The sequence below is a fragment of the Apostichopus japonicus genome, chromosome 23 (genome assembly GCF_037975245.1).
Source record: "Apostichopus japonicus isolate 1M-3 chromosome 23, ASM3797524v1, whole genome shotgun sequence".
Classification (NCBI taxonomy): domain Eukaryota; kingdom Metazoa; phylum Echinodermata; class Holothuroidea; order Aspidochirotida; family Stichopodidae; genus Apostichopus; species Apostichopus japonicus.
The window spans coordinates 16,508,611-16,530,950 of record NC_092583.1 but is presented as its reverse complement, the minus strand read 5'-3'; the positions used below and the strand labels follow the sequence as shown (position 1 = coordinate 16,530,950).

At 34.3% G+C, this 22,340-nt stretch overlaps 1 protein-coding gene and 1 long non-coding RNA gene across 3 annotated transcripts in view; one reads left to right on the top strand and one right to left on the bottom strand.

Annotated features, from left to right (window-relative positions):
• Positions 1–2,655: 2,655 nt before the first annotated feature.
• LOC139964762 (uncharacterized) lies at positions 2,656–20,990 on the bottom strand. The gene is made up of 3 exons (XM_071966714.1): positions 17,919–20,990; positions 9,482–9,666; positions 2,656–6,722 (listed from the first exon to the last, which is right to left on the bottom strand). Exons 1-3 carry the CDS (start codon positions 18,307–18,309, stop codon positions 6,576–6,578), a joined length of 723 nt encoding a protein of 240 aa, XP_071822815.1. The 5' UTR covers positions 18,310–20,990; the 3' UTR covers positions 2,656–6,575.
• The window catches only part of LOC139964765 (uncharacterized), a 49,545-nt gene continuing 33,155 nt past the window's right edge, over positions 5,951–22,340 (top strand). For both annotated transcript variants that reach the window (XR_011792080.1, XR_011792081.1), the window contains exons 1-2: positions 5,951–6,086; positions 17,883–18,042. This is a non-coding gene — a long non-coding RNA (uncharacterized lncRNA). The remainder of the gene's footprint in view (positions 6,087–17,882; positions 18,043–22,340) is intronic.

Here is a 22,340-nt window from a genome sequence, read left to right as displayed (position 1 = left end):
ATTTTCTAGCTTATTATATTTAGGAACCAGCTAGTCAGTTGCACAGAATGTAGTTGTATTAAATAACCTATTTAATCGTTGGTTTGTTTGTTATGCTTGCACAATCAACTGTATAGCACTTGGCAAGCTAATATATTGTATTAGCAGCATTTTTTTCAGATGGCATAACAAGCAAAGAGTATATGAAAGCGTTAATCCTGGCAATAACAAATTCTATTCTCCTCCTGTTGTGTTCAAAAGTGAAAACGAGAGCATTTTACTAATATTTAAAGACAGAAGTTGCCATTTAAAACGTTTTTCTTTTGTTTTACTTGTTTGTTCATAGTAAACAACAGTACATAGAGTGTAACAATGTGAAAGAGTTCATACAATATTCAATTTTTCATTTAAACTGTGATACCTGAATTATTGGACATTAAGTTTGTTAAGGTTAAGTTAAACTCTATAAGAAGACAAATATTTCTGTTGTGTTCCTCTGAAGGGATAATTTCTCAATCAGAGGTCCAACGTTTGAGGTATATTAGGGTATTGGAACAAGCTATGACGGTAACTGTTTACATTTGGACAAACTTTTGTAGTACTCTTTAAAATATTAAATATAATAAATTTCAAACTGAAACCACCTCTGTAGATTTTAGGCAAAATGAGCATTAAATGACAAATCATAAGAATTATTACTATTTTCATTTTCTAAATTGTGAAACAAAACAAATTTTTAATTTGACACTATTTCACATCAGTATTAATCACTCACAAAAACACACCTTTTTGAAATCTAGTTACAGGGTCATCTAATTATGATGAAGTTATTATGGTCCAACTGACTAGTTTTTTTTTTGGTTTTTTTTCGATTTTGACCAGTTTTTGGTTCGTTATGTCATTAAAACAGTACACTTCAGTTTTAGGTAAGTGTGCTTTAAGACACCTGTCTTTGTAGTTTGAAGTTTAAAGGAAATCTCAGCTAGAGGTGGTGCTTACAATGAGCTGTTTTCTCATCAGAGAATATTGTTGAACACACTCTCTAGTTGTTGACAGGCTTTTTTCTCCTTTTTGTTCAAAAATTCGATTTGTTTTAGTGAACTTGTCCGGTTATTCAAACTTTCTTATAATTTTTGTTCAGGATGAGTGAACAAGGTTCTCAGATTAAGAGACAGTGAAATGAGTCACTTTATTTTGCTTGTTGTAGCTGAACCTACACCTGTTGGTGTTTCAACGTCTTTTCATATTTGTGAATTTCATTGAGTCGACCAACAATCGCAAGATTATCACATTGTAGCCATAAATTAAGGTGACCATATTTTTTTAGGAAATTCTGGGGAGATGATATTGATATTTACACTACGTTTGTTAGGCAAGGGTGGGATTTAAAGACCTCAAAATTTTGTGGTGCTAGGTTTTAAGCATGATAGTCAAGTGCCCAGATATTTTTGTAATACAGAAACAGGCACTTTTTGGCAATTTACATTATTCTGGGCCTTTTTTTACAAATTTGGGATTATCAGTAACAAAATATATGAAATCCAGGGACTGTCCATGGAAATCTGGCACGTCTGGTCGCCTTAGCCTAAATCCATACGAGAATTTGTAACAAGCTAAATGCTTGCTATGAATACTCAGGAAGATGCTATCATGAATTACCAGATATTTGAGAATTTTGTGGTTTGTCAGAATGTAAAATCAAGTTCCTTTAACTATAAACTATTTCCATGCTGGGTTTGCTACTATCATTGGATGTTAATTATTCACATTATGTTATACATATGCATATGCATAGAATAGTTGGCCTAGCGTTATCACTTCAGACTTATGATACAGTGATAAGCAACTATTCAACGTATTATTATGATACAGAATATACAAAGCATGTTGATTTAAACAACAATATAAGAAGTTCAACGGTTGTTTTCAACTTTTTAAGAATATATATATAAGTAATAAAACCTTTTGCTGCCTAAAGTTTAAAAGTGACACTAAGAAAGTCTTTCATTATAATAATATCACCTTTTCTGATGGAGAACAAAATCCCCCCCCCCTTACTCCCCTCCCACAAAAAAAAAAACTTTGTTAATGATGGAATTTGTTTGGGGGTTTTCAATAATTGTATATTGGACACAGTAGAGGTTAATAGCTGCTGGCTGGTTTGGCCATAGATACCCAAGTATACATATATGTATCTCATTTTATAACAAGCAAAATATATGGAGAGAACTTTTTACAATTTCTTGTTTTTGCTCTCTCTTTTGTTGATTTTCATCTGATTCATTATGCGAGAATTGTCCTAACAAGTAAAACAAGTCTGAAGGGTTGGGGGGGGGGGGTATCTTGTAGTGCATCCTATTGGGTAATACAAGTAAAATAATTGTGATAATTACCTTAACAGGTTATGCCTGCTCTCCAATTGTACAACTGAATACATTTTGCAGACCAGGGAAGGTTGGGGAGGGGATGGGGAGCAAGGGGGGTATGGTGTCATGTGTTTCATTGATAACATTGTGTACACAACATGTATGGTGCATGATAAAGCAAGCAAACATGAACTGTAGAAGAGTTGGATTGGGGTCTATTAGTGCATCCTATACAGTAATCCAATATTTCTTGAAAAAACTTAGTTGAGGAAGTCTACAATAATAAATAACAACCAGATTGTAATGTATCAAATTCATGTATTCATTGTTTTGTGGAATTGTAAGAAAAAAACCGACTCATACATAGACACCTATTTATAACGTAAATACAATATACATTTTATTCACTGAGAATTTAAATTCAAGAATTTAAATCTTTTCAAATAGAAAGAAACAATATAACCAATACAGAGAGGTCCGGAAGTTAATGTGAATAAATGCAGTAGGTACTGTTAGTACGGTTAAAATGCACCATCCATACATACCACCAGTACTTGATTATATTAAACAGCCCAGAAGGGGTTAGGGTGGTGGAGGGCGTACATCAAGAGGGACACAATACTTCCCCCTCCAGGTCTTTTATATTAACAAGCTGAAACTCGATATTACTTTTTTTCCTATCTAAAGTGGGTGTCCTGGCGGATTTAAAAAAGGAACTTTCAGATGTTTTGTTGTAGTTCAGCCAGACTTGTAACGAGTGGAAAAGCCTCCTGGATGATTTGACGGAGCACAGTATCACGCTTTCAAACATTGTTATCTTACAAAGCATACTGCTTTTAAACTTTTTACTATTTTCAAGTACTTATCAGTCAAAATCAATTTCATCTGACAAAGGAAAAGGGAAAGGGAACCACAAAACTTAAAGACTCCACATTAGGCCGGTGTCACAGGTTTTTGTTATAAACTTAGTACATCATAGTTAAACGATTACAATTACACGTAGACGCAGTATCCGTTTCTCCTCGTATGAACTTTGACCTTACTTATTAATATAGAACCAGGGAGTTGTTATGGAATAAACTCCCTGACAGAACAGACTGGCTGATCCATACAGTTGAATCTTCTCGACATAATTGGAAAAGCGTCAGTGACCAGTAGTAGCCACGTGACTTCTTGTTCATAATTATCGTTAAATAGAGGTCCGTATATATTGCAATGAATTAAAATAATGAAATACGAGGTAGATTATACAATATTAAATGAGAATTCCTACTAATTTCACACAAAGGAGTCGACAACCTGGTAGTGCCTGGGACGATCATGTCACGGGCCTCTATATATGACTATATATTCTTCATAACCCTGTCCATATTTTCCAGGCTACCTAACTGACCCCGGGCCTGTAGATGAACCACCTGACTCCCCTCTTGCCAAGCGTATTCACACGTCATCATCTTTATAGGTATTTTGTTCACAGTCGGAAAGCTAACCAACGACCGATGAATTGAATTACCAGTATAGCAGGATAATGGTAAGGGTTAGGAACAATTATATAGAAGCCCTTTGGTATGAGTACGATGGAGTACGAATGAACGGCCTAAGCACGACTATCAATAAATAGGTCTAATCTTAAAGAGTTTTTGAGGCTCAAAATCGACAGTGTGTTCATTTATCGTTGCCTCAGTATGTTGGTTATCCGCTATGGACCGCAGTTGTTGTGGACGAACATATGGAGAGAAAAGGCAAAAACGGACCACAGCACAAAAATATTTACAATTGCGCTAGGATCACAACCACCATACGGCCCGACGCCCGACGCCGGGGCGATGTATACAAGAATGTGAATAAGGAAAGGAAACTGATAGATCCTTGATAAGTCGAAATACTATGAATATTCAAAGAAAACTGTACTGGAGCACCCAGTTGGGACAATTTTATTATATATTGTAGTTTGATGTTCCGCTTCAGAGCACTCGTTTTGTCAGTTCAGGCAGCATGAATATCATGTTTCTATCACATCAAGGTTAGGAACTGCATGTTTGTACTGTCAATACCAGTGCTTTAAGAGCAAGATATTGGTGTACAGTTTAGAGAGGTATTAAATAACATTAGGAAATTGTCCCAACTGGCTGACTGGAGACTATTGGCACTGTATAATGTTTATGTTTGCACTAGAAGTTACGAGTCAGGAAAATGCGCGGCACGAAGTATGGAAAAGTCGGACGTGACAACTTGACGAAAATTGTCGAGTTAACTGCGTTGTTAACTCGACAAATATCGTATATTTTTTATACAATCCAACACCGTGTGTATACAACTTGCCCGTCCTTTCAAAATATCAAGTATAACAATATAGGCAGTTAGCGTGGAGTAAAGCAACGTGTTTGTAACGGGATGCCAGTAGAATTCCTGAGTTATAATGTATGAGGATCGTCTGGCAGCTAAAACGAATGCCAAACATGATCAATACAAATTGTACGGTTGTCTATAATGGATTTCCAATATACTCAGACAGTTCACCAGTTCACCAGTACATAACCTTGAGGACTAATACCGGCACAATCACAGGTAAAACATGATAGAATACAAGTTACAGAATTCACTACAATCCTGCCTAGGATATTAGAGCGTCCATTAAATGTAGTATGAAAATACGATAAGGATTCTACAGAAAATGTTGACAAACAAACAAACAAATGTTTGGAAAACCTCATGGAACTTATCCAGAATAAAATAATAGTAATTAAATTGTGAACACATCAGATCTGAAAATGATTAGCTTATTCAGTGTTAAATAACCTTGAAAAAATGAAAGTGTAACATCAAGTTATGCAGAAATAAATAAATTAGAGGGTATAAATAGATGTGCAAGGCATTTACTTTTCCAGGAAACGAATGTATTAGAAATAGTTTAAACCTCATGCAGCCTTTGTATGTTATTATGTTATCTATTATATATAAAAAAAAAAGTAGTGGGGAAATCTAGACTGTACATTTGTATGTTCAACGGACAAAAAAAAAAATTATTGCTTATTAGGAATAATATTCTTACTCGAAATGCGGGGTTTGTTTTGGAGATGTAGAAGGCACTGTGATTGAAAGTCCTGGATATGCATGAAAGTAAACTCTATATCAAACTCAAGTCAATATCTCGGATATGTGTGATTATTTATTTAGTTAACCGATGGAACACATTTGACTACAATTGCTTGAAAGTACTCTCCATTGAGAAAGGAAGAAAAGCTGAGCAAGACTCAAGGTAAATAAATAATGTGAGGAAAACACTATTATTGCCAATTCTGACATCCAATTTAGCGACAAATAGGTCTATATTGACATATTTCAGTTACATTCCATATAGTATACCAAATGTGTCTATTGTTCCATAAAAATGATCTACATATTCAATGGGAGGTAATATATGTTGACTGCTGCCGTTCATGTAATTTAAGATGGTGTCCGACGACGACTGATACTACAAGTTCTACTCTTTCGCTCTTCTCCGTCAAATATCTATGTTATTATCACTTGTGACTGTCGTTGAGTTTAGCATTTTTCTCCATCTCCCTGCATGCTTTTCTGGTCAGTGAGTATCCACAAGGACCTTGTCATGAACAGCCGGTGAACTCTGGAACGAGATCTGAGCGCGGGCCTATAGCTTACATTTTCTTTCAATATTCTGATCTGTTCAGAAACCGTCTTCCTCAGATCATCCAGTTGCTGAATGGATAAACTGTATCGGTGGGCATATATAGTCATTTTCAGTAAATGTAAGGAACGGACGTTTCGTTCTGTCGTCTGCCAATAACTGCAGTTATGTGGCTAGGCTATCACCTGTAGCCTATACATTGACTGTGTGTGGGTATGTTGTCGCCTATACAATCGCTTTATGTGTGGATAGGCTGTCTGTTACATGTGCATTGACTGTCTGTGTGGCTATACACCGTATGTTTGGCAGATGTGCTAGTACTAGTATGCTAGCTCCCATACAAAGTGGCTTAATTTAGTGCCATTTTACTGCACCGTAGCTTTATCCATGTCGTAGAGGCCCTTGTATTAATGCCGTTCAAACCACCTTTTACTTTCCAGTGAACCCAGTCACGGCCGCTGCCGGGCTCAGTAATGAGATCAGGCCATCCACTATTGATCGTGTATTATGTACTAAATTGTGACAGAAACCGTTGAAAAATTCAAGTGCCTACAGTGCTGTATTTGTGGACATAGTAATCCTCAAACTTGGCCCCCTCCTACTGCAGAATGAATTAAATATTTCGCTCCTAAGGATTGTTTTTCTCTCGCCATTTCTTCCTGTTCTTTTCTTTCTCTCTCAGATAGCTTCTTCATCTTCATTCTTCGGTTTTGAAACCAAATCTTAACCTATTAAAAATAATAAAACACATGAGAGTAATTCATAAGCAAGGGACCAAACATTGACATTCATTATGTCACACTTACACACATAACTCATTAGCATTCACCATTGCATATTTATTATAGATTATTGTCGCAAATATATTTAGTTATATTAGTTTAAACTCAGGAGGTATAGATCAGGGCTCAACTGAACGACTGGTTCACGCTTTTGTTTCCTCCTATCTGGATTACTGCAACAGTTTGTATGTGAATTTGCCAGTTTCTCAAATAGCTCCCCTTCAGAGAATTCAGAACGCTGCTGCGCGCCTAGTCTCACTCACTAAAAAGTTTGATCACATCACTCCTGACTCCGTTCATTGCATTGGCTTTCCGTCTCTCATGGCATCCAGTTTAAGATCCTACTTCTCACTTACAAAGCGATCAAACGGGCTTGCCCCTCAATTTATCACTGACCTTCTTACTCATTTGCGTCGGTCAACTACTGTTAGGATTCGCTCTTCCTATCATGCGCATTTGCAATTAACTCCTGGTCCACGTACCCGCACTTGTTATGGGGATCGTGCCATTTCTTTCGCTGCGCATTCTCTTTGGAATGAATTTGTTTATGTCCGTGACTATTCCTCCCTCTTTATTTTCAAGAAACAACTTAAAACATTTCTGTTTGATTCCTAGTTTCTTTTTTGCCTTGGTTTCGTTTGTCTCTTTCCTACTTTGTAAAGCGCTTTGAAACGCTTTATTAAGCGCTATTTAAATGTTATTTATTATTATTATTAGTTTATATGAATTGAGCGACTTTGTGTTTGCCATTTCTTAGCAAGAGTTACCATAAAGACTAATTTATGATTTAAACGTTGGACCAACGTTATGCCGTTACCAGTGTACGTAACGATATATGTGAGATGTGACAATAATAAAAACATAAGCTAAATATGTGAATAGCATATACACCAAGTATCCTCCGTTTAAATTATACTCACTCTTAACTGTGAGCGGAAAGCAAAATCTTTCAAACAATAAGTTAATTATTGAAACACATATTTTCCCTTATATTCTCTGCCAGTAGGTTATGCCTACAATTAATTCTTTTGTACCCCTTAACAATATGTTTGCAGGTTGGTACTTGTGTATAGGCTACATGTGCATTGGCCCTGCTGTTATAGACGAAAGCTATCTGCCTGCATTCATCTCTCAAAAATAAGAGGGTTACTTGTTGACAGAAATGATTGATGGAATTGCGGCCCAATGTGTGCATGCCATGGTTATAAAAGCGAATGGACAATGGATATTTAAAGGTGGTTGGTGGTCTCATTGCTAGTAGCATTTATGGAATATTACTGTAAAATGCAGTTTACTTGGGAAATGGTAGAGTGCACATGTATTTAAACACAAAAGACTGTACTTACAGTAAGAAAATATTGCATTATTGGGTAGATTTGTCCTACTATACACTAATCATATATAACATGTTAAAATCTTATCTCAAAAGAAGATCTTTAAAGTAAACCAAGCCCAATCATCACCTTTAACTTATTTTATAGAGGTACTTTTGAAATTGTGTGATCTCTCCGTCTCGCCCCTCACCCCATTCCAGTCATCCAAACAGTTATGACCTTCCTTGTAATTCCTATTTCATGCATCTGAAGGTAATAAATTATTTATAGACTTTATAAGCATGAATTAGATCAGCAGTGATAATCAGGTATGGACCGGTGGTTTCTTCATCATGAAAGGTTAGGCTATGCAAAAGGACCCTTCCAAATATTTAATATATCGACGCACAACAAAAGTAGAGTATACGATGGCATACGCTGAAAATGTTTGTAAGACTCTGAGATATCGCCATTAAATTCCCGTCTAAAATCATCCATACTTATACCATGTATTTTCACTGAAATGCGGCAGGATATACTTTGCTTGCACCCGATACTCATAGCTAGTACAGTAACTACTGTTCATGTTCCACAACCGTGCATTAGTAAACTACTGCGCTGTGTTCGCAACACGGTAACATGTGTTACAGGTGGCACAGCAATTACTGAAAAGCTGTTACACGTTTAACTACGAGTCCAACAGGTGAAAATTTGCAGTAATTTATTTAATTTTTTTTATATTTTTAATTTTAAAATTAAATTTTTAATTTCCAATTTATTTAATTTGCAGTAAGAAAAAACTTGCAGTAATAACTGTGCCACCTGTAACACATGTTACCGTGTTACGAACACAGCGCAGTAGTTACTGATGAACGGTTCTTTATTATTATTTATTATTATTAATGTTGAAATCCTTGTCGAGTTAAAGTCTACATTTCATTCGGTCACAATAATATTAATTTTTTTTATACCCCGCCTCTGAATATTTAACGGTATGAAGACTTTGTACCGTAATGAGTCCGACCTCTTTTCATTGTTTCCACTCAACGTCGTTAAACCCGTCGGTTCTATGTTGATTTTTATGACAAAGGAAAACAGACATATCTCGCAAGAGCGTTCGTATATAAAAAATTTAGTACACAACAGAAATTTACCATTTTTAATTAAATGTTTATGTAACTTGATTGTTTAGGCCGAACTGAACCACCCTTATGTCTGCAGTAACCGATATTCCTAAGGTTTCCAAACATTCATTTGAAGTGGGGCGGCGGGGGGGGGGGAGGATGCTATAGAAAAAACCGTTCATCGCCAACACCGCCCTCAATAATCTAAAAAATAAAAAACATCGGCTAGCTTCTCCTCTTCTATTGCACATGCGTAGAAGCAACCTACCTGTCGTTCGCTTAGGTTTAGCGTCTCGGATAGTCTTGTTCGTCTATCACGACTGAGGTACATGTTTTCTTGAAAAGCCTTTTCTAATTCCAAAATCTGTAATTTCGAGTAAGGTCTTCGTTTAGTTCGTCTTACCCTTGTAGCTGCACTACTTGTTGAAAGCCAAGGTGAAGTAGTCTGCCCACCTGTAATGAAATATTGAATTATGAACATGATATAAATTACCTTAAAGTCTGAATATGTGTACATTAAGATATTAAAATATTGAGATACGATATGGTAATATCTCAGTATTGAGATATTGAAATGAAATACAAGATCTTAATATCCCAATATAATTATGTACATTAAGATAATGAATAATTAAGATGCGAGATCCTAATATCAATACGTTGAGACATTGACATATTGAGATAGGAGATTTAACTACCCTAATGGCTGTATATGAAAATGACTAATACGATGATGATGTTAATAATAAAGGCGCATTATAGACAACAGTATTTTAAGAGTCGTATACAATTGGATATATACGAAATTGCGATTCAACCGTGTTGCTAAATGTGTTATCTCTTTTCAGTAGGCTATGCATGTGTAGTTTAGAATAACCGATTCAGCTATGTTCAAACTTTGTGCATGGTAGTCCTTTTGGAGAATATATATTACATAACTCACACACACACAAACAAAATTATCTTTTTCTCGTCGTATAGGAATGATCTGCTATCTCTAATGAAAGGTGTTTTAAGAAAAAGGACCAGATAGCAATGTCATGATATGACGATTACCTTTAAGTAAATCCATTACTCAGAAAGATGCATGTGTGGTGTAATGTACGCATGCGTGGTGCAATGTACGCATGCGTGGTGTAATGTACGCCTATGTGTATTTATAGTGTAATTAATTAATTAATTAATTACTTTTACGGCAAGATAAGTAAGCCTCGGGTGGTTTCATTAGAAGTGGAAACGACAATCATGATACATTTGTTTATCATCTTATGTAACGTGGGCCTTCGTATATGAGACTATACAGTTTAAACATATGGTTAAGATACCGTGAAAACTTGATAAAGTGTTTGCTCATAAATAATTTCGAAATTTTTTGCAAAAATTTTAATTAATATATGAATACGTAAGGCTAACAATTTGTAACAAAGAAAATGGCGCTGAATAGTGCCTATAACCATTGTCCGTCGTTCACTTAAGAAAACGAATAACAAAAATGAAAGACATTGTATATCGGCATGCATATCTATTCGTGTCTTCTGAAAGAAAGATTGCTACAGCTGGATATTAACACAAAGAGGATTTTTATCAGTTTTGTAGGATAATTTTGACCAAACTTTCCTAATATAGCTCCAAGCAAGATTGTAATTAATCAAACCAAGATACCTTCATCAACGATTTCTCCAAATGAAGGTTATCAGCGAAATATTAATATGTTCGAATCCATTCTCAACAATTCGTCGCCAAGTCTCATGCGTATATTGAAGGACCACTGCAACCCCCTCCCCCCCCCCAAAAAAAAATCATAAAGCTTTCGGCTTTTTATTTTACTTCTTTCAAGTGTAACTATGCTAGCCTTGGAGATTATAGTATCAAATAATATAATACGTTTACCAAAAGTTAACTTAAAAAACGCTCTTCAAACCACCAGCATTCCCTTGAGCTAAACAAGCTTGGTGAGGACCAACCTTTTCCAAAACAGCTGCCCTTTATCATATACCTCCTATAGTATAGATAGAGGTTAATACCTGCATTTTATATTTCAAATAGCAAGGCACGCTTTGCCTCGATGAGACTAAATGTTCCACGTGGTAAACGAGGTTTTTCCCTGGCTATTTTTCATTTCATGCATGATTGACTGTTTTATGGGACACCGAGGTCATATAAAAATATAAATAAAATGGAAAAGAAAGGGAATAAAAGATGTATTACATTTAGTACTGGTCGTATAATATTTGCAGTAGACCTATATATCTATATTTTCTTCTAGTAATCTTCATTTACTAAATAGCAAATCCGAATAAATTATGCAGATGAGATCAATACAGTTAAACGCAAAAGTGGAAGTCTACTTTTTTCTTTAAACAAAATTCCTCGATATTGGCTGCCAAGTCGCGTAATATATAATTCTCAGGTTTATTAGGTATGCATTGGTCAAAAACCAATGATTAGTTTCTTACTTATAAATTTAAATCCTCCGACAAATATATGAAGTTTTCGTGAAGAAACGAGTATTACGGTTTGTTTTAATTTGGTTTCAAGACTAAATTTCAGGATAAAAAACTGAGTCGAAAAAAGTTATAAAGAGAGAGAAAACAGCAAGTTACTGCGGCTGTGCCGTTATCGTATTAGGTTTTGCTACTACTTTATCGTTACGTGGCATACAACTGCTACATGCTCTATAATTAAACTACCGCTGCTATGCTGTTACATGTAGGGCTGCCACGTTGTATGTATTTGTATGTATTTAAGATCCTCCTGCAAGCAGGAGCTCGCGAAGAAGCCATCATTGGCCTATCAAAGCCGCAAGCTCACCGAAGTCAGTCTCTTAGATTCATATTTAACGTCCATGATTATGAATTGTTAACACTCTGTAACTGGACAACATACATTAATCTTGGAGTGACTCGAACTCGGGACCTTATGATTGAAAGGCACCTGCGTTAATCACTGAGCTAACACTTCTAATTTGGTACTTTATTGTTACTATATTGTTAACTGATATTGCTGCTACCGGTGCTTTTATGTTACTATATTGTGAGTGTATGTCAGGCCTACAAAGTACTATAATCCATGACTGTATGCTACTATAGTATTGTACTGCTGCTTGCAGCTGCTGTGATGTTAATATTGTATGTTACTACTTCTGCTAATTTATATTTTCTTGTCATACTGTACCGTTAGCTATTCCTGTTTGCTATCACTTCTACTACTGCTGTAGCGTTACTACTGTATGCCGATACTGTTAGTATTGCTAACAATGCTATAACATTGATAGTACAGTTGCTACAACAATCCTATACTTCTCTACTGTAACATTGTAAAATACCACTGCATGTCGCCACTGTTACTACTGTTAGTACTGATAGTGTCACCATAGTTATATATACATATATATATATAGGCCTATATATATCTATATATCTATATCTATATATATATATATATATATATACATATATATATATATATATATATATATATATATTCATATGTATATACATGCATATAGAGATATCTATATACATGTATATACTTTAAAACACAACGACATTGTCCATCCAATGCTTACTTTATTACTATCAGGACTTCAGGGATCTTTCTTTTTTAAATACATTCTTTTCAATCCCTTATAGCTAACAAATATTACCGTTACTGATATACCATTAGCACTATCAACTAACCAGTTCGTCTGAAAACAGAACTTAAAATGCGGTAAAATTTGCTGGTTGTCAGATGTACTCGTATTACTTGGATTAACTTCGGGTTAAGAATTTGGGCGTATCGTTTGCCATATTATGATATATTGCATATATGGGACACACTGATCCCTTTATGAGTGTTAGTAATATGAGGTGTGAGAATGTAGATGGTCTTATAGATCGCAGTAAAAGTACAGATAAAATGTTAAGATGAAACAGTAAAAAGTTATGGAACTCTGCCGTGTATTTATTGTAACCCGAACAAGTACAAGAAGCATTGATACATATGTATACGTACAATGTACTGCCATAACCTGGTACAGCAACCTTTCATAATATGCATGTATGAGCCGTATAACGTTGTTGGTTTTGTTTTTCTGCTTTCTTTGTTTACTTTTATGTTGAGTAGTTATACATTTAAAATTAAATTACTAATGACTTCAAAGTTTAATTAATGACGTAATTAACAAAATTAATAGAATATGACAAGCTTTATTACTTTGGTGGATATTATACTCCATTGCCGTTGGCGGTTTGATTCTTTAACGATCATTCAAAGTTTACCACCTGAGTTGGAACATATGTGTTTATGGAAGAGGCAGTTAAATTAAACCTTTAGTTGACCATATAGCCCCACTTTCTTCTTTTGATCACAAACTACCATAAATGTTCAAGCGAGGGATGGAACCAGGATTTCTTAAAGGGATATTCTGGTGTTTGAAGTAGTTTGCTAAACAAAAGCTTGAAATATTTACATCTTCTGACAAATTAACATATATATATATGGTCTGTATACATGGTCTATATGTACATATATGTATGGTCTATATGTGTGGTCTATATATTGTCTATATATATCTACATGGTCTATATATAAACATGGTCTATATATATGGTCTATATATACGTATATGTATGTGTATATATATATATATTTATTTTCATGGAATATGTATATATATTCATGGTATATATATATAGCCTATATATATATAGGCTATATATATATAGGCTATATATATATATATATATATATATTGATACAGATTTATTGTGTATATGTATATATATTCATATATTCTTAACAAGTTCCTGGGGGGGGGGGGTTCTTCTGTTAAGTTTCCTTTGAAATTTTGCATAATCATTCAACAGTATAAAAAATTATACCTAATATTCATCTTAAAAGTATTCTAATTGACAACTGATCAAAAAGCATCACTAAGTCTTGAAATGGGATACTACTGCAAATATGTATATATCGGGATAAATTGATAACAAGGAAAATATAAAAATAAATAAGAGGCCAAACAAAAAGGAAGTTTTTCTTTATTATTTTTTTATTTGTATTAAGACAAAAAATTGTTTTATTTGTTTTTCTATATATGGTGCTCTCCTTTCTCTTGATTCTAACTTTTGTTTATGTTTATTGATTGAAATAATTAATTTCACGTTTTTGCTGTCACCGTTATCACTCAAAACTTACGCCTGTTTATTATTCATGTATAAATTATTTTAAATTCATATAGGGGTACAAATACATTCCGTGAGACTTATCATTAATTGTGTAAGATAATCATTTTTGAAATTACCCTGAGAAGGTCTTATAGAGAGTAAAAAAGATTTAGTACTACGGAAATTATTTCAACATTTGATAGATGATATGAAAATCAGTGAGAGTAGCGTAATAAAAACCACGTGTCATCTGGGGTTTTTTTCAATTGTCATGAAACAAATTTAGTATCAATAACTTTTACCATAAATTGGTGTGGAAGAGGATGTGGTTGAAAAGTCACCAACACGACCTATTTTCCAACATAGAAACAAGCTCGAATCAAGTAGTTTTATTACTGATTGTAATTTCTACGATTCATCACTTACATATAATTGTACAGACGATAATTTTACAATTTTGTTATTTTTCTATTTGTTCAAATTTCCTTTCTTTCAATTTTGTCTCTATGTTATACTTTCAAACATATAAATTCTCACTGGAATTAAATTAACGATATCATCAATTAGTTTGTTTACTTTTTCTCTTGATTTAGATATCACTACAGTAATGTTGACTGTACGTTTGGCATAATTGAAGTTGGTATTGTGTATCTATAAATATATATATATATATATATATATACATATAATTATATATATATATATACACACATATATATATATATATATATGTGTGTGTGTGTGTGTGTGTATGTATACCACCCAAACACATCTTATTCAGACCATCTTCAAATATTAATTACATAGCACTTTGTAATTTAACAGAGAGAATTATCTATAGACTGTTTTATGATTGTTCATATTAAAATATAATATTACCATTGCTACTCGAAGCATATCCTTGTTACTTTATATACCACCACCAGTAAAATAACTCAAGCATGCCATTAAGCGAAGTACATATCCACTACACAGGCTTCTAATATAAGCACACAGATTTAAACAACAGTCTATTTTATAAGGCATGTCTGATAGTGTGTTGTTTGGAAAGTTAATTGGAACAATTATTCCTCCTTTTAACTTGTCTTTCTTGTAGAGCGGGCGGGGGAGGGGGTGTAAGTCTTCATGTTTGACATAAATAGAGTGCTTGGAATATCCACGACAATTTTAATAAAAATCAATTGGATCTTTATATTACTGCAAGCTTCATTTCTTTTTATTGCCATTTTTTCTATAAGCCTGATAATAGTGTCCTTTGCCAAAAACAAGTACACGCCTGTAATGACTTGTTCTTTCAACATTTGATTCAATCAATCAAACCTAAGCATATTGAGTCACTCACAGTTCAAGTTGCTTTGCCAACTAAAACTTTTTGATTTTTCTGTCACTCCTTTTACCACTTTCAAGGGTCCATCTCAACCATTATTGAACGCCGTAGAGTGCATCCTTGGAAACATACTCCCGTCCACCAACTCCTTCGTATAATATGTTTAAGGAGTTTTAATATGTTTAAGGAATTTTAGCTCAGTGGTTAACGCCGGTGCCTTTCAATCATAAGTTCCCGAGTTCGAGTCTCTCCAAAATTGTCGTACAATTAAAGAGTTGTTGACAATTCATAATTATGGACGTTAAATATGAATCTAAGAGACTGACTTCGGTCATCTTGCGACTTTGATTAGCCAATGATGGCTTCTTCGCGAGTTCCTGCTTGCATGCAGGAGGATCTAATATACATACATACATATATATACATGTTGCCCCCTTCCTCGTTCCAACGCCTATATGATACTGTATGTACTTGAGTCCTGGTCACTTAAAAAGAACATATTATAAAGTCTAAAACGATATCTTGACTGTATGTCAAAATGTAAAGTTTTAAAAAACAAATTTTTGTGTTTTTTATTTTTCTGCGTGTATAAGTCTTTATCCAAATAAATATGAGTTTCTTTATTTCCTATGCTGACTTTACTAACTATATCAAATAATACAAATTAAATGCCTATTATTTTACCAAGAGTTCGAAAGTTCATTTCAAAGAAAACAAAATGAAAACATAAATAACAAGAAAAAATACTTACCCAACTATTGTTTACTCCTTTGTCTTTCCACATTTTCTATGTCGTGGATTACAAATTATTTGAAGTTTCAGTACAATTCAATGCGATAACATCGCTTTTATACTAATGTATATATGTTGTAACTTGAGGTTGTGTATACCACTATCCATACATACATGGAATCAATGTCTTTGTGTACAGATGACATTGAAATGTTTTGCGGTAAAAGTTAATGCACTAGAAATCATGTTATGCATTCATAAAAAATAATATTCGCTACAAGTTGATGGCGGTTTTAAATGTTAACATTATTGAAACTTGATCACATTCGCCAGGCGTTTTCTTCAATAGTAAAAGAAATCGCTTTTGATTAACGGACTGTAATAAAAATATATTCATGAATAACGATTTAATGTGCTTTAGTTCTGAATTCTACACACGGTTATATATTGTTATTATACTAAGGTATTTTGGTATGAAGTGTAGTTTCAAAATAATGAGCGTTACACTTATAGTAAGTTTCATAGTTTTGTCCGAATATTGTAATATTTTAACCTATTTTTATTACTACATAAATGAATTAGGTTATATTATTTTCACCAAAATCGCCTGACAAATCCTGGGTGCAGTTTAGCGCAACATCGTGGTTTCTGATAATTTGCATGTAATTTATGAACACTTCATTGGGACATGTTCTGCGTTATAAAAGGGGGTATTTTATACAACTTGGGATAAATTTCTAAATTTGGAAAGTTTAACTCTCTTTTTACCTAATAGAGTCTCAAATTGTCATAATAACAAGAAAATGTATCATAAAATTGAAATTGTTTAAACAAAGACATTGAAAAAAAGAAACAGTTAATTAACAATATATAATTGATATATTGATAAGACTAAAATTAATTTTGTAGAAGGTAGCGCCACTGGAAGGAGGGGTCCAAAGGTCGGTAATTAAAACTCCTCTTATTTACGCTACATACTTTTGTCATATTATGACATCCGCATAATTGGATATTACATGTTTGTAAAATTTTCTGTCGAAAGCCCGTTTTTTAACAGGTTGTTATAATTAGTCCTGTGTGTCATGTGCACACCTAAACCTTTCACTTTATTCTCACTCAGTCTTTACAAATGGATGTTTCTGAAAATAACGTTTCATGAACTGAAAGCACTTTATATGCTTACTGCATGAAATTTACTTTTCAATGATATAACGCAATCCTGCATCTAGCCCTACTTTCAAAATCAAGGACTTTTACTTTACAAATTTTTCATCGATTTATTACATAAGACACTATTTTTTGCTTCATATTTGTTGAAATTTTACGACATAAAAGCAGTTCTGTAATAATTAATAGTTTATGTGCCGCATCAATCTGTCGTTAATTTAAACCTCGTATCGTATACTTTTGTCTGGTATCGTTGATTAAAATCTGCATAAAGTTATTTATTTTTATTACAGATATGAAAAGTATCGAGCATAACTTTATCAACTCACCACTCGCAACCCCGAAGGTGTAGCCCGCCGTTGAGCGATGGCCTGGAAGATGTGCAAAGCTCATTACCTGAGAGGGGTTAACCCCTGCGCCAGGGGTAGAAGCAAAATGAAACGCTCTTTGCTGGTGAGTAGCTAAATCGAAGGAATTCCAAGCAGAGAAATCTTCATGATACGTTGCAGCAAAACTTGCCGCAGTCGGGTCTAGGTTGTTATTATAATAAGGGTACCTGCAAGCTACAGGCACATGCGGAGTAGGATTCTGTACCGTAGTCGCCCCTTGAGTGGATCGTAAAGCATGCGTCAATCCTTGGGCGGATACGCCACTGTGTGAAGTGCGTGAATCTGTCTGTTTCAGCGAATGGCTGCTCCATGTCTCCGGGGTCCACTGCATTATTGAACTGAATAAAGTTCGGCAAATCCCAGCTTTTTTCTTCTTCTCCTTTCTCTCTCTTTTACTTTTCCTTTGAGAAAATTCCTGTAGAACTTGATGAGACCGAAAATATTTCTTTTATCTCTTTATGTGTTTTTCTTCTCGAGGGTTTGATTGTTTTATGTCAAGAAATGAAGCTAGTTTTGGGTCAAAACGTTGAAAGTATAAAATGTTATTTTCTATCTATCCTGCAACATTTCAATATATGTTGGTTTTGTGTATGTTTCTTATTAACTGTATATGTAAACAAAAGTTTAATTCCGAATGTTAACGTTAATTTAACATAACCTGTCTACACTTATTTTGTTTGTCTCTCACACCTATAAATTACGAAGATTGATTAATTTTCATAAGACATTATAAACCACAGTTATTACTCTTCTCAAGCAGAATAGCGATATTTTTACTGCTAATTAAATGTAATTGACTGCGATAAAGTACGAGATTGCAATGGAAGCACTGATTGTGTAAATAGATTTAAGATTGTAAATTTAACAACCAGTAGAATAATTGTACCAAATCACTACAACGATAACGACATGGGAAATTATGCAGTCATTGTGCTTTTACAATCAACCGACCAATCAATACGCAGGGTTAAGAACGTTTCTGTGCGCACGTGCAGAGCAACAACACTCTCCGCCTGAACCTATTAACCAAATTTTTCAGTGTGTTCTGAGTTTCACCCTATTGCTAAATTTGTGTATCTGGAAATTCTGCATTATTCGTATTAAATTAAACAATAAAATACTAAATATATAACCCAAACCTTTTAGCAGATCTGTGAAAGCAAGTCAATATTTTATCACATAATTTGGTATGAAAGGACTGTCTGTACATAAGTAAATTTCACTTAAAACAAATTTGAACCCATAGAGCAGAGGTTCCCTAACTGGGGTGCATGAACCCCCAGGGGTGCGTGAGTCCATCCTAGGGACTTCGTGAGACGTTTCTGAAAGTCAAATCTAGAGTACTTTTTGTTGAACTAAAATCTGATATCATATAATTTAGTACTGTGCAAAAGTCGTACCTATTGACAAACTCTTTTCGCGTTCCATAAGCATATGTTGCCATAGTAGTACCATACCGTGCATGTGATAAATAACTGAATAATGAAACAGACACAGGCCGCAGGACTTTGATGAAGATAAAGAGCTGAGAAAATAACTGAAAGGTTGGCCAAAGTAATTATTATTATTTTCAAAATTCCAGATGACCTCCATTTTGCACGACACAAAGCAAAGCTAGCATAAATGCATGCTTGAAAATTGTTGTTGAGTTACAACATGCAGTCACTAGCCTGTTTTAACATGATATACCAGTTCAACGTTACACTATGAACTTCTTTTACGAATCACTGTTATGCGTATTGTAGTAACATAATGAATGAGATCGTGTCTCGAAAAGTTGGGGGTTCGTGGACAACTCTGACATCAAATCTTTCATAATTGTCTCGTCGATTGGTCTTTGAAATGTGATTCATTTGGAATATTTGCTTAGTTGTACATGGTTCTCTCTGTCCTTAGAAGTTCACCGCAAAACAATTATTCAAATGTTATTTTCATTTATGGATAAATGATGTAAAATGATATAAAGTTAAACCCAAGACATCACTTTTCAGTTAAATTGTCACGGTTGCAATTGCTAAATCCGTTCACAAAATATCACCAAATTTGAACATTTTATGTCTTCGCCATACAAAAGATTGAGATGATGTTGTTTTCAATTAAATATGCAGAGAAAATCCAGCTTTTTCTTTTTTGGCCAATCAGTCTGAAATTCTTCCTTCGTTTTGGAGATATCATTGTTTTACTTTTGTGTATAGTATGGACTGCCAGTTTTCTTTGTTCCCCTTTTATATTTTCACAGTGATCGTAAATAGAGTTGATGGCGCACAACAGGGTTAATATAAGGACAAATGAAAATACTGAAATATTTTATATTATGCATTGGCAAAACCTAACTTGATCCATCAGGGAAAATCAATTATGCACTAACGAATTAAGAAAAGCAAAACGTTGAAATGCAGGCACAGGATGTCTCGATGATATCATATTAAGACTTGCAAAGATGTTCAGTTTTGTCATAATACGTCATAATACGTGTTGTCATAAATACATAATATTGCGCCTTTGAACAAGCCTTGGGCACTGGATTTTGACGCATTATTAAGTGATTTAATTACATTACATTACATTTATATTACGTATGCTATCTTCCAAATTAAGAATAACTTTTTATTAGATGTTTCAGGGATTTATTCATAGCAGGACTCTTTACCGAACATCAGTCACTGGTTAATTGAGGATGCATTGATTGGTTTATCATTTAATTCAATATTTTACATAATATCATCCCTATTATCAGTTTCCAAGTCTATAATATTTCGTGTCATTTTCATTTTTTAACTTAGTATATAATAGTTTGGGTTAATGTCCCATGTTTTGTTTTGTTTTGTTTGTCTTATATTTTCTTTCGTCTTCGTCACGCGAGTCTCTTATCAACCGTTTGGTTAACATATTGAGACGAACTCGTCGCATGGTTGTTAAATAAAAACTTCAAAAGGACGTATGTACCCAGACAATTTCATAACGATGAGTAACCATATTAAAATGACTTTAGCTATATTACACTACTTTTCAGAATCGTAGGTGGGAAGTAGCGAGGCGGGGTGGTGGACGGGGGGGGGGCGGGGGTTGGGGGGGGGGGCTTGACATGGAAGAGAATTGCATTTCATGATATAATACACCTATATACTGTACTTTTCACTGCTGTCTATTGACACATAAAATCTCCGCTTAACCCCCATAACGGGTGATGGATATGATAATACATGCCCGCTATAGTACTGTGCTGCCGTTGAAATAACGAATTTCGTCGTCTGCCACGCAGGAAAAATCTGCGCTTCGTTATCCGTCGTCAGTATTATAATAGTTAGGACGTACACTCTTTGCCTGTGTTTCTGGGTGTGTTTTGGCTGTAATGATATTTGCTTACATGTTATTAGTACAACACGTTGCCTCAAGGGTTTCCTTCTGGCCATTATGCCTGTAGTCAATCTGGCCACGGTAGATTTCTCTTTTAATATTTATATTTTATGCGAATTACCCGCAAAAATCGTAAAATTCAAATGGATTTGAGAATTATACACACAGCTGTATGACATCGGTTCGACTTGTGCGCTATATAGCTCTAGGGCTGAAAATAGTTACTGAAGTGTAGCAGGAAAAAATGAAATACATACCCGCATGTTTTTCATATATTCATGGCTAACTGGCTATGGCGTTATATAATATACTACATTGTACATTCTGCATATTGAGTTTTATGACTTTGCTTTTAGCAGAGAGCTGCGGAAGCTTGCTTTTCTAAATGCCTTCAATTTGTGCTGTTTTGATGACATGTACGATAAGTACACAATCTTAGCAAATTATGTATTGATTGTTATCAATTTATGTCTTGAAAACCAATTGGATTTTATCAGATTTTATTTATAAGTAAATAAAGATAAAATGATGTTAAATAAATTGAAATTTATTTGTCTTAATTTTATTGAGCATAAAGCACTAATATAGATCTAATAAACTGGTGAAAACTTTTATGCATCTTTCACCGTTTACGATCGGATATTATTTAACGACATTACAATTGTAATACTGTATTGTTAACGATAACGTCACTGAGTAATTTTAATGTTGAAGATAAAACGAATCACCCTGTACACAGAACCAATCTTCCCTTTGTAGCCTATACTCAGGAGGGGGGGGGGGGTAGGAAGCTTCCAAAAAGTGGGGGCACAACATCAGAGGGGCCCTTTGTCATTCCACAACCACCACTCGTTATGGTATAAACCGATACACACTGGCCATATCACTTAAAAATATATGATGTGTTAGTATGCTATCAACACTATTTATTGAGATTGCTTATTGTTATAACCGTGCTACGAAGAGATATGGGATGCCATTTAAAAATAGCATATACAGACTAAA

What these genes read in the sequence shown, in the direction of transcription:
- LOC139964762 (XM_071966714.1), bottom strand. Translation starts at nt 18,309, where the DNA reads ATGCAGTGGACCCCGGAGACATGGAGCAGCCATTCGCTGAAACAGACA. An exon ending in CACCTTCGGGGTTGCGAGTG is followed by an intron (nt 9,667 to 17,918) that starts GTGAGTTGATAA and finishes ATTTCATTACAG; the next exon opens with GTGGGCAGACTACTTCACCT. An exon ending in TAAACCTAAGCGAACGACAG is followed by an intron (nt 6,723 to 9,481) that starts GTAGGTTGCTTC and finishes TATTTTTAATAG; the next exon opens with GTTAAGATTTGGTTTCAAAA.